At 33.5% G+C, this 16,253-nt stretch overlaps 1 protein-coding gene across 10 annotated transcripts in view; it reads left to right on the forward strand.

Moving 5' to 3' along the window:
- TANK (TRAF family member associated NFKB activator) overlaps nucleotides 1-15,452 on the forward strand; it is an 87,475-nt gene extending 72,023 nt beyond the window's left edge. For 7 of the 10 annotated variants that reach the window (XM_033421773.2, XM_049712776.1, XM_033421771.2 and 4 more), the window contains exons 5-8: nucleotides 4,248-4,324; nucleotides 4,970-5,085; nucleotides 10,578-11,158; nucleotides 14,590-15,452. In XM_033421773.2, coding sequence (XP_033277664.1) covers nucleotides 4,248-4,324; nucleotides 4,970-5,085; nucleotides 10,578-11,158; nucleotides 14,590-14,766 — 951 coding nt within the window. In that variant the 3' untranslated portion in view covers nucleotides 14,767-15,452. Of the gene's footprint in view, nucleotides 1-4,247; nucleotides 4,325-4,969; nucleotides 5,086-10,577; nucleotides 11,159-12,364 lie in introns of all 10 variants that reach the window. The other 3 variants (XM_033421769.2, XM_033421770.2, XR_004481535.2) reach the window with 2 other exon arrangements.
- The last annotated feature ends 801 nt before the right edge of the window (nucleotides 15,453-16,253 follow it).

The raw sequence follows: 16,253 nt of genomic DNA on the forward strand, positions 1-16,253 counted from the left end.
GCTATAGGTTAAATATGTATCATTGAAGACTTACCACCTTTATTCAGTATTAGCCTTTTAAAGTTTAGATTCCGGAAAAAAAAAAAGGAAAAAATAACTAAGAGGTTGTTTTATCTTATATACCATAAAGAAGAGAACGTTTCTGTTTTTAATTTCCTTTTGAAGTATATGGCTTCAGGCAATCAAATAAATTGGTACAATGTCAAAATAAATAAATAAATAAAGTTTAGATTCCTTCCATATGAGAGGTATTAATGAATTTGAATTGAATCATCTTTAAAAGTTCCATAACTCAATTTAATTTTGCTGACTTTAGTTGCTTAAAATTTTTAAGAAAAAACATGATTCTGATTAAAAATTTTTATTGCATTTCTTCTTCTCCCCTAGCTTTTTGGAGCTATAAATTGACAAATAAAAATATTATATATTTACAATGTATAGCATGATGTTTTGATGTATGTATACATTATGAAATGATTACCACAGTCAATCTAATTAGCATATCCATCACTTCACATGGTTATTTTTCTTTTTTATTGTGGTAAAAACATTTAAGATTTATACTCTTAGCAAATTTCAAGTATACAATACAGTAGTATTAACTGTAGTTGCCGTGCTATGCACTAGATCTCCAGAATTTATCCATCTGCATGACTGAAACTTTGTACTCAACATCTTCCCACTTGCCCTACCCCCCAAACCCTGGCAACCACCGTTCTACTTTGCTTCTATGAGTTTGACTTCTTTAGGTTCCACATATAAGTGAGATCATGCTATATTTGTTTTTCTGTGCCTGCCTTATCTTATTTTACATAACATAATGTCCTTCAGGTTCATCCATATTGTCTCGAATGACAGGATTTCCTTCTTTTTTAAAGCTGATGTGTTCGGCCTTAAAATGTGTGTGTGTGTGTGTGTGTGTGTGTATACACACACAATATTCTATTGTATATATACCACGTTTTCTTTATCTACTCATCCATCATCAACTGACCCTTAGATTGAATTCATATCTTGGCTATTGTGAATCATCTCTGTATTTTTCACATTGATTTATTAAAAAAAAAAAAACTTTCACTTTTAGTACCAAATATTAAAAAGGCAGGCATTGGGGAAAATATACATTTCTTTCTTAGAAATGTTGGTATCTAACAGATCTTGGATTCCAACACAAAAACATTTCCCATTATCGCTGCATTAAGAATAAGAAGGTTTTGGACTAATTAAATATTAGCCACTTTTTGTTTTTTCTCCTTCTTAAATATCATTGCATATTCAACTAAGTCTTGAACAGAACCTTTTTTATATATAATACACATCTATGAGAAGCTTAAATTGATTTACACTAAAACAAATTCTCCCAATTTACATAAGAGGAAATTTAAGGAATCATTTCACAACGTCTTCCAACTGCTTCAAATGGGTTTATCTTAATGATTTAGTTGAATGACTTATCCAGTGCCATACTGGAAGTGTAAATGAAAAGTACGACGTGTAAAACTCTTATTTCAGTATTCATTCCACAAGTTCGCCATTTCCAAACTAGTACTTGGAACAGTTTATAATGTTAAGTATTTTAAGTTTTAGTACCTCAAAATAAATTCATTTGTTGAATGATTTAATGTTAAAATCTCCTAAAATATAATGTTCAGAATTCTCTTGCTTTCTTATTTGAAGTTGTAATAACTTCAACTTCCTGCAGTGCGGGGTCCACCTGGATAATATTTGAAAATAGAAAAATACAAATTATCTCTTTTAACGTTTACTTACTCTCTGGGATGCTCAGCAAACTGAGTAGTCTTCATTAGGTAAGATCATTTAGCATTTAAAAGAAAGTCTGAGTTTCTGGGGAAAATGTTGGAGTTGCTGTTAGCTATACTAATCCTAAATCCTTTGAAAAAATAAATGATCTTTTTCAGAAAGTTGTGTTCGATTGCTACAGTGGAAAATAATATTAACATTCTATACCCATTTTAGATAAACCCTACTTCAAAATGTCAGAGAACTGCTTTGCTTTTTCTTGAACTAACATGTTATGGTCTCTTTCGAAATTTTTTCTTAGGTTGTGGGGACATAAAACTTTCATTTGAAATATATCAATAGACTTATTTGGTGCAAATGATAGAAGGTGCAATGCATTGCTCAGTACAATCAGTAATATGTCTCTTCAATAATGATAACAAAAATGATAGTAAGCAGAACTGTTCCTAACCCCAAAGAAGCTTGAAGTCCTTAGTTTAGATACTTCATAGAAATTCCTCAATAAGTCAGTCCTCCTTTTACCCCCTGCCAACACAAGAAAGAAATCTTTTCCAGATAAATTCACCCACACCGGTTATCAAATCTTAACATCGCAGAAGTAAGTCAATATGTTATTTGGCGAGCCAGCTAAAAGTTATCATTCTTCTCCTGCCTTTTCCTTCACCTCTTTCCCACCACCCCCCCCGCCACCCCTTAGTTTTTAGGCTTCTTTAACTTCAGAAGCAATCATTCCTACTTTATGTCAAAATCAGTACTTTGAAAATCGGAGTAGTCTTCATTACTGTTTTCTGTAACTATCTTCATTTTCAGACTAAAATTACAGAAGCACTTCTTTTTGGTTCTTTCTAGCTCCTAATAGAATATTTTTATTTCATGTTGAGAATTTCAAATAGTAAATTTTAAAAGGAGATTAATTACTCTATTAATCACTTGCTTTATTATTTATTTAATATCTTAAATTGTCAAATGTTTCTGTTCTCTTAATATTACTTCTTCTCTGATTTTGTTGCTATAGATTTTATATAATATAACCTTTTAAGAGTTTGTTTTTATACTTGTAGCATCCTGAATGATTGGTTAGCTTTAAAATGTTGCCTTTTTTCCTAGTCCACACTAAAATCCATTGAGTGTTCTAATTGCACATAACACTAAAGAAAAGCCTTGTCTACCACTTTTAAAAACAAACTGTGAATGTGAAAATGTCTTTTGATATGACTGCTTTATAAAGCTCAATAAAGTGTTTTAATCCAGAAGAAGACATGGCTTAAATATTTGTCAGACAGAAAGTATGCAGCAGCAAATGATCTTTATTTTACCTAAGTCTAATGACATAATATATAAAAATAATTGTTTGGGTTGCTAAGATTATATTTTACTAATTACTGTAAAGTAATACACTATTTTAGAAATGGTAAGCAAACACTAGCATTTAGAAAAAGCTGAAAAAGTAGAGCAATAAACTGAAGAAATTGGAGAAGATACTAATTTTAAGAGAAACAAACTAGAATCAGGTTTTTTCCCTAAAGAACAAATAAGACTCTTAAGAAATTGAAAGAACCTTTTAAAAAGCAAGATTATAAGGGAGATGTACTCAGATGATAAGAAACAATGAAGTAAAATCATCCATTTTAGTAAGAGCTTAATGACCTTAACTGAATAAAATCTAAAAAGTCACCTAATATAAAAAACACTGGTTTGAATTTGAACTTAAATAAGACCCTACACAGTTTTGGCCGAATTATAAATGATTGAATAATATTAGGACTTCTTCAAATATTTGGATTTATCAATTTGTAGTTTTAAAAGGTACACAAAGTTCTCTAGGTATGACTGAAGATTTTTTAAAAATCTAAATGTTGACTTTTGTGTCATGATGAATGTAATACCAGTAGAAGCCACAGGGTGGTGGCAGGAACTTGTGTTAAAGGAGCTTAAATACATAAATGCACTATCTTTAAAATGTTTGTTAAATGCTAAGGAGCTGTAGCTTGGTTTTCTTTATTCCTCTAATACAGCCGCATTTCTCAGCAAAGAATCTATAACAAAATACAAAGACATTGATTTAAATGTATAGGCCAACAATGGAAAAAAAAGTAAACTCACACGGATATTTTTTCTTAAAGTTTCTAGTCATGTCAGATACTTGGTGATCAGAGTAGCAATTTCATCAAGATATGAATTTGAGGAAATTTCTTGAATTAGCAATACTGGAAATAGTAATTGAAGAAGTTACCAGAAATACTTCATGTCTTCATCTTATTTTTCTACTTTCATTTTCCTTTTTCCCTGAATGTTCTCGTTGGGAAAAAAAAAAATCTGTTGTACCATATATATATATATATATATATATATATATATATATATCTGTAAGCTAACAAAACTTATTTTTCATTGAGGAAGATAAATTTTCTATTGTGTTTTCTGGTAACCCATTCTCATTTGAGTTTAGAAGCAATTTAAAGTGGTAATCATTTTATATCTTTAAGGTAAGAAGACAAGAGTTTTCTTCTCCAAGAAAAGAAACTTCACCAAGGAGTCTTGGCATTCCTTTATTCCATGAAAGGTAGTTCTATATCCTTTTTTGCCAACCCTACAAATTATAAATATTGAAATATATTTTTATGTACATATTTTAAATTTTTAGCAATTGTAAGAAAAAGCAGCCTTTCAAAACTAGAAGAGACCAACTCAAGGCTCCTCCATGTTAAAATGACCTAAATAAGTCATACAGTTAATAGCAAAGATGGGTCTAAAAACTGAATTCTCTGAAGTTCTCCTATTTCAATAGAACAAGTACTATGGCCACATTGTTTTATATGGATGGCTCTTAATGTTAACCTTATCAAAGTGAGGAATATTTAATTTTTTCTATTTAAGATGTTCACAGAGGACAAAAAGTCAATACAGTGAAATTTCTAATGTAAGAATGAGACAGCCAGCATAAGTGTGATATATGAATAAGTAGGTATGCTAGTCTTTGCTACATTTATGTATTAGAACTTTAATTTATCACTTACTTTGTATCTGGCTCTCCAAATATTAAAGTTGTTTTAGGAAACATTTTCTAGGAATTTTAAATGATTTTTCTTTAACTTTAACCTTTCAGTAATTATTTTGTGGTACATTAAAAAGTACTATGTAAATTCAATCATGATTTTTAAAATTTGAAGATATAGCCTTACATTTTAAAATGTTGATTTATTTTTAGAGGTTATATAGAGAAGACTTTCCGGGATCTGAAAGAAGAATTTCATAGAATATGCATGCTAGCCAAAGCACAAAAAGACCACTTAAGCAAACTTAATGTACCAGCCACTGTAACTGGTAAGGTTTGATGTAATGTACAGTAATATTAATTTTATTGGTTGAAACTGATTTATTTTTGATTGTGAAAATATTTCTAAATCCTTATTAAGTGCTGAGGATCTATAACTTGCGCTTCTCACCACTTATAATGGGTAAGTACTGTTTAAATTCTGTAATGTATTGCATTATATAATTATTGGCCTTTTCCCTCTCTATTTTATGTGGCACTATGTAGATTGAACTGAATGACATAATTACTAATCATCTTAATGAGAAGTCCCACCTTGGAAAAATAAATATAGAGTATATCTCTCAAAGTCTTCAGTTGCTATTTGGGGGTCTTATTAAACATTAATTGATATATTAGTAAGCAACCTCGAAGCTACACTATCACATATGAGCTAAGTAAAATTATAGTATTAGGTTTGTTTTTAACTTCTGCCTAAAAGTTAATTGGACACCATGGATAGATTCTTGTAATTTGATTGAAGAAATAAACATTTCACATTTCATGAGGCCAGTTCTGTTGGACATACAAAGTACAAATTAAGTATAAAATATAACTTAAAAGGAATATCTGTTTTACAGATATATTGCAGTGTGTTTTTTAGAAGCTCCACCCTTCCCTGAAACCCCAGACCGGCTTCCTGGTATTTGCCTCAGTAGTTCGATATGAATAGCAAAATACCAGGGATTGAATCTGGCTACCATGTACCCCTGTACACAAAAGGAAGGTAAACTGATGGTTTATAATGATAAATTCTCCTTTACCCTTGTGATTTGAGATATTCTACCTACAATTCCCAAGAGCTGTGATTTACAGTTTTTACTCTGAAAGATGTTGCAGCAGTGCTAACACTCCTTTAATTAAAGATCACTTTCCATTTCTTACAGCTCTTATAGCTAGGCTATTTAAAAAATCATTTTATAGGGTAAATTCACTTTTTGCTTACTACTACCGTTTTATTTTCAGAAAAGGTACACAGTATGCTGTTGGAGAAGCAAAACAATCTTTGTAGACAAACATAATTTACTTCTTCCCCTCCCTTCCCTCTGCTTCCCCAAAAGGAACTCTAATGTTTCCACCTTAATTTTTGTCATTTTCTTGAGAATTTGATCTTTTGTGCAGACTGAAGACACTAGGTACTTCTGAAGTACCAATAAAAGAATTATCTTTATTTAAAATCTACTAGCTATAGAGATGTAGTACCTACAATTAATCATGCTTTTTTGAACATCAGCGTAGTATCAAAACATTGTAATGGTGACGTATTCATTGTTACACAAAGAACCTACCCCGTTATCAATGGCTTAATACTTTGACCATTTTTAAATTGCACAAGTCTAAATCTGAGTATGTATTTGTCAACTAGAATACTGAGTGTTTAACTTCAATTTCCTTCCCACTAAAACTGCTTCCTAACATTATTCTTATGTTTTATATTAACTGTGTCACAAATAATAAATACAACATTATTCTTGAAATGTTTTAGGTCTTTTGTGCTACAGACTCCAGTGGAGTTTTGCTGGCTCCAAACAAACCACAATATCAAATATTATGCTTCTGACAGTAGTAGATCAAAGGGGGAAAGAAAGAAAAAGAAATGTTTTGGAAAAAGATGCCTATTCAGGTTTTTTAAGAGTGAACACTGCATTGAATACAAATGGAAAGGAACTATTTTAAATGTGATTTGCATAATACAGCTGGAAAGAGTTTATTTGACATTATTGGCCCCTGTGTTATTTTTTTGTTAAAATTTGATTTTTACTTTTAAGTAAACAGATATAATTCATAAATTGCTGAGTTAGTAGAATTGTACTTTTTATTTTTTTGCTTCTCATCCACATGACAGTAGCCTTGAGAAAGGACAAAGGTAAAATGTATATTTAAGTAATTGTGGCTTCAAAAAAAAGTACTGTTTGGTCCATGAAGTAGGATCATATTTCAGTGGCGATCAGGAGACAAGGATATAGGACTAGAGGTTAAAACAACCCTCAGATCTCTTTCTTTTGTCAGTATACAAGGTAATTAAACTGAAAAGTCATCCAAATGGACAGCCTATACTTAAAATTTAGAAACCGAAAAGATTTTCTCATTTTACTTTTTTTTCCTTGCAGGAATACACGTCTTGACAAAACAAAACAAAATAGAAAGACAATTAGCTCACCTGATCATGTTTCTTAGTATAGTGTCAGAATGACAAGTGCTTTCATGCACCTTGTTTGATTTTTAAGTTTTCTAAGCTTGGATTTCTAGTAACCTTAGAAATCTTAACGTTTAAAAAAAAATTTTGTGTGTGTGAATAGTAACGCTCATTGCTTGAACAGATTAATTCAAAAGATTACTTTAATGTGCTGAGGTATGCCAGCTAGCTATACTAAAAGAAAATATATGCTTAATTACACCTGTTTGGGTTTTCCATGTTTTGTTCACAAAGGGGATATCTACTACTGGAAAAGAAATTCAAAGCACATTTCTGTCATTTTGGAGACTCTTCTCTATAATTTAGAAACCAGCATGTTCAATTTATCATAATGGTTCAGAGCACAGGCTCTAGGCTGCCTGGGTTCCAGTTCCAGATCTGTCACTCATTCATTAGCTGTGTAGCCCTGTGTAACCCCTAAATAAATGCACAAACAATGGTTATAAGTGTGTGGCACATAGAAGTACTGTATATGTTAATAGTTGTCATTATCAGCAGCAGCAGATTCTTTATTCTCCTGTTCTACTGAAGAACATTTTGATAAGTGTTTCCTCCTTCTCAGGTGTTGTAATCTACAAAGAAAATACTGTTTCCTAGAATTTCCTGCCACTCTTATGTCTACTGTCAGGAAAAATGACAGCAATTGAGCTTGGTCTCAATTACTGTACCACTCCTAGTTACAGACAGATTATCTAGTAAATGTACATTATTATGCTAGGCTCTGTGGGAAAGAGAACACAGATTCATTCAGAAGGCATTTATTGAAGGCATACTATGTGCAGGCACTGGGCAGCGTACTGGAGATAAGTGGGAAACAAAACATAGTTTAGGACCTCAAGAAACCTACTTCAATGGGAGAAAGAGGTATATTTGCAAATACAATGCAGTGTATAGTCCTCAGAGCACCCAAGAGTCATGACTAAACCAGTCTTGGGAAACCAGAGAGAACCATCCAGAGAAATTAATGCCTAAGCCAAGACATGAAGGACAAATAAGAGTCAGGCAAAGAGTAATGGAAGGGGGAAGTTCAGGCAGTCTGCACAGCACGTGCAAAGGCCCAAACACAAGAGAGCATGGCTGTTTGGACAACTGTACCAAAGTTCATTATAGCTGGAGTACGGAGTAGAGCAGATGTGGTGAAAGATGACAGCATGGAGAGGTGACAAAGGGCCAATCATGCACAGCTTTATGTGAGTTTTAGGGCTGAAGGTCTTGGAGAACCATGAAAAGGTTTTATTAAGAAGGTAACATGACCAGATTTGTATTTTAGAAAAACTAAGAGAGGGTTGGGGAAAGCAGTGTAAACAATAGAGTGGACATGGGAAAAATTTAGAGGCAAGGAAGTGGTTCAAAGGCTGCTGTAATCCAGTAAGAGAAGATGGTACATACTAAAGAGAGGTTAGTAGGCATATAACAGGGTGAACCAAGAAGCATTGTACTACAATCATGTCCAAACAGAAAACATCTGTGCTGAAATGTGCTGTGGCAAAAGAGAGAAAAGTGTCACAAGTCTGCAAAGACCAAAGGAAGGGAAAAGAACTGACATTTGTTAAGTGCCTACAAATCTGGACAGACACTGTGCGCAGTGCTCTGTATACCCCGTCTGCTCAAATAGGCATCGTTGGTTAATGTATAACTTCACTGATGACTACTTTTTTAAAGTGCTAGTTTAAAATAAAATGTTTACCCTTTGTCCATTTAATGAAAATATACACATTACCAACCTCCAACCTGTCTTCTTTTTTTTTTTTTCTTTTTTTTTGGCTGTGTTGGGTCTTCGTTGCTGCCTGCAGGCTTTCTCTAGTTGCGGTGAGAGGGGGCTACCCTTTGTTGCAGTGCGCAGCCTTCTTATTACAGTGGCTTCTCTTGTTGCAGAGCACTAGGCACGTGGGCTTCAGTAGTTGTGGCACGCGGGCTCAGTCGTTGCGGCACGTGGGCCCTAGAGTGCGTGGGCTTCAGTAGTTGCAGCACACAGGCTCTAGGGCACGCGGGCTCAGTAGATGTGGCTCGAGGGCTCTAGAGCACAGGCTTAGTAGTTGTGGTGCACGGGCTTAGTTGCTCCACAGATGTGGGATCTTCCTGGACCAGGGCTCGAACCCATGTCCCCTGCATTGGCAGGCGGATTCTTAACCACTGCAACACCAGGGAAGTTCCTCACTGTCTTCTTGAAGTAACATTGTGGAATATAATCTAGCTTTTTCTAATGTCTCGGTATCATCAACATGGAGAGTGCTTTGATCATTGATTTTTTTGCATTGAAAAATGTAGCCCTTGTTCGCTCTACACTAGACTGTAGTGTTTTCTGAGTTCTTATATCTGCTTTTTTGTTTCTCTTGTCTCCTCTCGTGCTTTCAGCTCTTACTGATATCTATATCTGCTTTCAACAATTCATATCCATACCTTGTAGTTTGTTGCTTGTTACCAGCTATGAACTAGGGAGACATCATCAAGCTTGTTAGAATAAATCTAAAATGAGAATAAGAGCAAAATTCATCTGTGGGCCTTGTGGCTCTTAGCCTGACTCCTGAAAAGCACTATTTACTTTCTAGCTTTTGCCTATGTCCTAGAGAGCTGAATTTGTTGGATAAGTGGCTTCTAGATAAATGAGCTACAGAGGTCCTGGTATCTACCTGATATCTACCTGTTATCTACAGAGGCCTTTTTCTAATAAGATGAGAAAATCATATATTCACATAGAGCTTTCTGAACATGCATCCTAAAATTTCATCCTTCTTTTGCCTCCAGTCTTCTCTCTCCCAGCACCCGCCACCACCACGCCCTCACATAGTATTAAGAGTAGACAATGGCTAAGCTGATTGGTGATACACTTTGTCACACAGAGATATTAGGGGGAGTAAATGACCTAATTCATATAGATTCATAACCTGTATACTATATATGTGCCTGGTAAGGGTTTTTCCTTTTAATAACTTACTTGTCTAAGCAAGCTCACAGTTGCAGCTTCCATTACTGATAAAATGTTTAGATGTATACACTACAAGCAAATGTTTTTTAAGTATAGAGCAGTATAACTGTGAACAAGATGCAAGGCTTACAGCACAAGGACCTAGGAAAAGACAAAGTAGTTAAACTGTGACTAATAAGCTACGTTCCAATTCACCCACTGGAGACTGCTAATATTTCTGTGTAAGGTGGTAGCAAATGTAAAAAAATCCCAGTTGTCTTCAGTTGCTGTAAAAGCCAGTAGAAAAAATAATACTCATCTATCCAAAGCTAATTGAACGTTCAGATTTTTAAGAAGGATTGAAATGCGACTGTTTTCCTTTTGTTTTTTTTCCCCTGCAGAGACACAGTGCTCTGTGCCTATACAGTGTACGGATAAAACAGATAAACAAGAAGTGCTATTTAAGCCTCAGGCAAAAGATGATATAAATAGAGGTGCACCATGCATCACATCTGTCGCACCAAGAGGATTGGGCCAAGATGAGGAAGACACCTCTTTTGAATCACTTTCTAAATTCAATGTCAAGTTTCCACCTACGGACAGTGACTCTACTTTCTTACATAGCAGTCCAGAAAGACCCAGTGTCCTTGGTCCTGCCTCATGTGAGGCTATGTGCCAGGATAAATTTAATATGGAGCCCAGAGACAACCCAGGAAACTTTGTCAAAACAGAAGAAACTTTATTTGAAATTCAGGGAATTGACCCCATAGCTTCAGCTATACAAAACCTTAAAACAACTGACAAAACAAAACCCTCAAATCTTGTAAATACTTGTATCAGGACAACTCTGGATAGAGCTCCGTGTTTGCCACCTGGAGACCATAATGCATTATATGTAAATACATTACCACTTCAGGACCCATCTGATGCACCTTTTCCTTCACTCGATTACCCAGGAAAAGCTATCCGGGGACCACAGCAGGTAACTGTTTTGCATTAACAAATATATTAAGTGTGAACACACATTTTGCCATGCATGCACAGATATGTAGCTTTCAGATTATCAGACACCTTTTTTAAACTAATGACTAGCCGAAGTTAAGCTTTCAATAAAAATATCCAAGTCCTGTAATAAATGACATGAAATTTAAAAGATGAATATGGTGAAGCTCTAGTATAAAGTACCTTAAAATTTACGGCACATTTTAAAATACATGTAAACCTTATCCATATCTAGTGTGTGTCATTTTCTTACTTAGTCCCTTATTCAAAGCTTTTAACTCGGGATCATTGTTATAATAGGATTCTTTATTAAATTTCATTCTGTGAAGCAGGTGGCATTTTTTTATCAAAAAGTTTGTGTGTATCATACTTATCTTTACAAGAATGCATGATTTTTTTTATAAGTAAATAATCACATTGTATGTTTCTATTTCTGAAAATAAGCGAACTGTCTTTCAAATAATACTTCTATTACATTCTCAGTTATACAGTACGTAGATCTGTAGGGTTTGGTTTTGGTTTTGGTTTCTAATCTGCAGCCTAATACATTTTTTAAACAGTCTCTACATATGTATGATTCTAATGTTTCTAAAGCTTGCAGACTACTTACAGCCCCCCACCCCAATCCACTCCTACCCTCCCTTTTATTCAGGTTCTATTACAAAATGATTCTTTAAGTTTAAAAAAAAAAAAGGTGTTTAATGCCTAAAGGCAAATGAAAATATGCAATTGTTACAATAAACAGAAGCTCATAAAAATGCAGATTGGTAAAAGTGTCTAATATAACTTGCAGACATTTGTTTGATTTCTCTTTGCCTTGAGATACTTAATTTACCAAAAACCAAAAAACACCAACAACTTGATTAATACCCTTTGGCTTTATAAGTACTTTTATAGGTTATAGACTTTTAAATCAGCATACAAAGAAGGCAGTAGTCAAGCTGTGGTATATTTTAGTAGTGGAGAAAACTAGGCATCTCTGACAATAAGCTTTAATTGTAAACTCACTTATGTTCTACATTGTACCTTATTTCACATCATAGTCACAGTTATAGTTACTACTTAATGAAACAGATTAAACCATTTTATTTATTTCAAGTAGAATTCCTGTGGAGCTGTGAAGTGCATCAGTTCTAATGCTTGTTATTTTTTTCTCCATTACATCTCTTGCTTGTTCTTTTACTAGTCTGTGCATTCATGTTTCAGTAGATGGCACCCTGCATTGTGCATTTGCTTTCTAGGCTACAGCAAGGGAAACAGCTGGTATGTGATTACAACTTGATGGAAAAGTATTCAGCTTAAAAAATGCAGGAGAATTGGTGTTGAGCTGTCACAAGACGTGGGGCATAAGGTTAGATAATTGATATTTTGGCAGAAAGGCAAAGAAATTTGTTTGTTTTGAAGGCCATGTTACAGTTTAGGATTCAAAGGATATTTCTTAAAATGGGTTTTTTAAAACATTTTGTTGTTTTATTTGTTTTAATAAAGCTATGAGAAATACAAAATTCTTGAGTTGTCAGTAATAACAAAGGGAAGTGAAATTTTGGTTGCATATTTCAAATTTTTACTTTTATCTCAATCATTACTACTTAGCACCTTTTTTTATACATTCAGCTATCATAATAAAGTCTAAAATATACCTGCTTATTTTTGCTCTATGTGATTTTCTTTTTTTCCTACTTTTGCTGAGTCAGTGATTGGGGTCCCAACTGAATTCTATGAAAAGCTCAAATCCGAACTAATAGCTCCTAATAGAGAAGGATAAGTATGGACTTTGAAAATAAATTGGCAGTAGAAGATTGGCTCATCCAATTTAGAAGCTAAATTGCTTCTGAGTCTATTACTATTTTATAGATCTTAATTTAAAGTATCTTTAACATAACAATCTTTTATTTATATCCGTATCAATTTCCCATTAGAGTGGTGCATATTAATCAATTGTACTTTTTGTTTAAACTGCCAACACTAAAATTTAAATCTAGTTAACTCTGTTATATACTCATAATTATTACTGCTTTTCTTTTATCATGGAAGAGAGGAAATTATTTTACTCCAGATTTCAAATATGTATTTTAATATTACTGTTTTTTGTAATAAAATTGCCACTTCTCACAAAAGTATTTGAGTCAGTGTTATTATACACCCTCTGTACTGATATTTGAATGTTATCTTGGTGCTTAGACAGACTTTGTATATTTACATCAACCGTACACAGCTGTCCACTAAAATGTTTATAAGAAGACAGTGATGTAGTGAAACCCAAATGCTTCAATTAGTAATATACTGTTTATGTAATGATTGGTTAACTAGGATGAAAGAGATTGGTTAAGGGAATGAAAACTAACACTATGTCAGGAGTTGAACTAGGTTGTTATTTTAAAAGCATATTAGTAACAGGAATACAAAGGGGTCTCTTTCAGTTGGCATTTCGAGGTGATTTTCCTCAAAGTGCCAGAATTTAGATATGTCAAGATAAGAAAGCAAATTTTAGAAGTAATTTGGTTTACAACATTTCAGGAAAATAAGATATTCCAGCCAACAAACATATATTGAGCACCTACTCTTGAACTAAATGCTTTTTCTGGCCCTTCTAGATATTTTTTAATAAGTACAGTTAAGAGTATGTAGGTGTTGCTTATAGTAATGGAGGTAGCTCTGTAGAATTATGCTTCCCATAATCCTTTAACTGGCAACTGTTGACAGGCTTCACTTTAGTTAGCCACAAGAAAGGGTAAGAAGGCCAAAGTATGCGCTTGTAACAGGAGCAAAATAAGAAGTCAAAAGAATGCATCCAATGTTGGACTTTGTTGAACGATTAAATATTTGAGGTTTCAAAAAACAACTGATCAATAGAATTTGTTTCATACTTTAAAAAAATTATTTTCAAAAATTAGAACACTTATTTCTATATGATTTATTCATTGTGTATTTGCTTATAAATAGTAGCGAAATTACATTGCTCTTGATCAAAATGCATGTACACACACATCATGTCTAGTATGCTGTGTATTAATAAAGGTCCTATAACTTAAAGTTCCAATATAAAATAGAAGAGATAGAATTTAATTTTTTTAAAGTCTCAATTATTGACTATTGTTCCAAAACTCCAAAACCCGTTGGGATAACGGGTATTAAAACATGCTGGTGTTAAAGCTGAAAGATGTTTTAATGTGTGAAGATAAAGTGCATGAATGTGTATTTTAAGTGATTCCTAAAGTTAAATTATGCCCTTTATGAAAAAGAGAATTGAGTCATGTCCTCATGCCAATTCTAAAGGAAAGGTAATTCGCTTTCATATTAGGGAATTTCATATATACGCACATAACCCGTTCAAAAAATTTGAATTTGAAATTCAGTGCAAGTTGATTTTAAATACAAATAACAGAAGATGTTTTTATTTGTTTCCTGCAGCCCGTTTGGAAGCCCCTTCCTAATCAAGACAGTGACTTATCGGTACTAAGTGGCACAGGCTCAGAACTGCATATACCTCGAGTATGTGAATTCTGTCAAGCAGTTTTCCCACCATCCATTACATCCAGGGGGGATTTCCTCCGGCATCTTAATTCACACTTTAATGGGGAGACTTAAGACGCATTTGAAAACAGACATATCAAGTTCTATGTGATGATTCTGGGTTTGTAATATTATGTACTTGATTGCAAACTTAGCTCAAAATCATTTATTGAAAAATCCAGTGTCACAGCTATTTGAATTTTTTTCTAAACTTATGTTGTAACTTTCTTTTATTACCTTTTAAAAGATCATTCTGTACAAAACTGTAATTCATTGTATTCATGTTTACAGTGTTTATTGCCATAATTCAAAATTATGTATGTGACTTATGGAATTGTATAACAATAATTTATGTTTTTTTCAAATGTCTAAGCTTATTGCTTGGATTTCTAGTTAGATCTATTGAATTTGGTGATGTCAAATGTTTATAGGGTTTTTTTCACTTGTTTTCATTTAAAAGTTTAGATTATTTATGCTGTGGGTGTTCTTTTTGAATAAACCAATAATAGAGAATAGCAGACAAGATAAACATCTGAGTAAATACCAAACCTAAGACATTTGTTGCTCAGTGATAAGATCACTGGTAGGATTATTTAAACACTTTATTATTTTTTTTTAAATAATAGACATGGTTTTAATTTTTACTATACGTATAGCAACATGATGAAATTAAATATTAAAAGTTACTTATATTGTGATAATTAATGTGTTCTTTGTTCTTAAATAAATAAATAAATCACATTTGGGGGAAATTCATAAAATTCATGTTTCTTTCCAGTAATCTGATAGAAGGGTGATACCAGATCTGGTGACATTTTATTATAACTAGTAGATCACTTTGAATTTTAAAATTATTTTTCAAACTAAACTTACTAAAGAAACACATTTGTCTTTAATGGGAGCAAATCTAAAACCCTGTAAGGATTATCCATATTAATTAATTTATATTAGAAATGTTCACATTCTTGAGAAATTTGTTAATTCATTGGTAGCATCCTGCCTGATGACGAGAGGAAGATATTTAAGAAAGAGGATACCAAATTCAGAGGGTTGCAGAATTTTAAAATGAGACTTCCCTTTCATTTTTCTTCCCTATGATTCTTGTCTTTTAGGTTTCTCTTCCCTCCCCCACCCCACACTTAATTTTTAAAAATGGTCGAGGCATGGCTTCCATTTTATGAAGTAAACACTGATTTGCAACTCTCAAAACAGAAATTTAAGCCTTCTTGGGAACGAGTGTTGTAGAAAGCTGGAGGGTTTCAGGTAAGGGATTGGAACAATTTGTTCAGGTATCACCTGTGCCACAGTGAAGAGCCTTAACTTGTGGAAGAATGAGAGTGGTGCTTCGACTTCTCAGGGTGCCAAGCACATCACACTGACATCTTCCTCACCAAGGTGACATAGCCATTATTAGGCATTCACTGTGAAGGGTTCTGAGGCATGTACATCTTTCTTTCATTGCCGCTGGGGCTGAATGGAAATGCCTAGACAATTATCCAAGTCTCTTCCCTTCCCCCCTACCTCCCGCCCAGCCAGCCTCCCCTCTCGCTCACTCCTCCCAC

The sequence above is a fragment of the Orcinus orca genome, chromosome 7 (assembly GCF_937001465.1).
Source record: "Orcinus orca chromosome 7, mOrcOrc1.1, whole genome shotgun sequence".
Lineage (NCBI taxonomy): Eukaryota > Metazoa > Chordata > Mammalia > Artiodactyla > Delphinidae > Orcinus > Orcinus orca.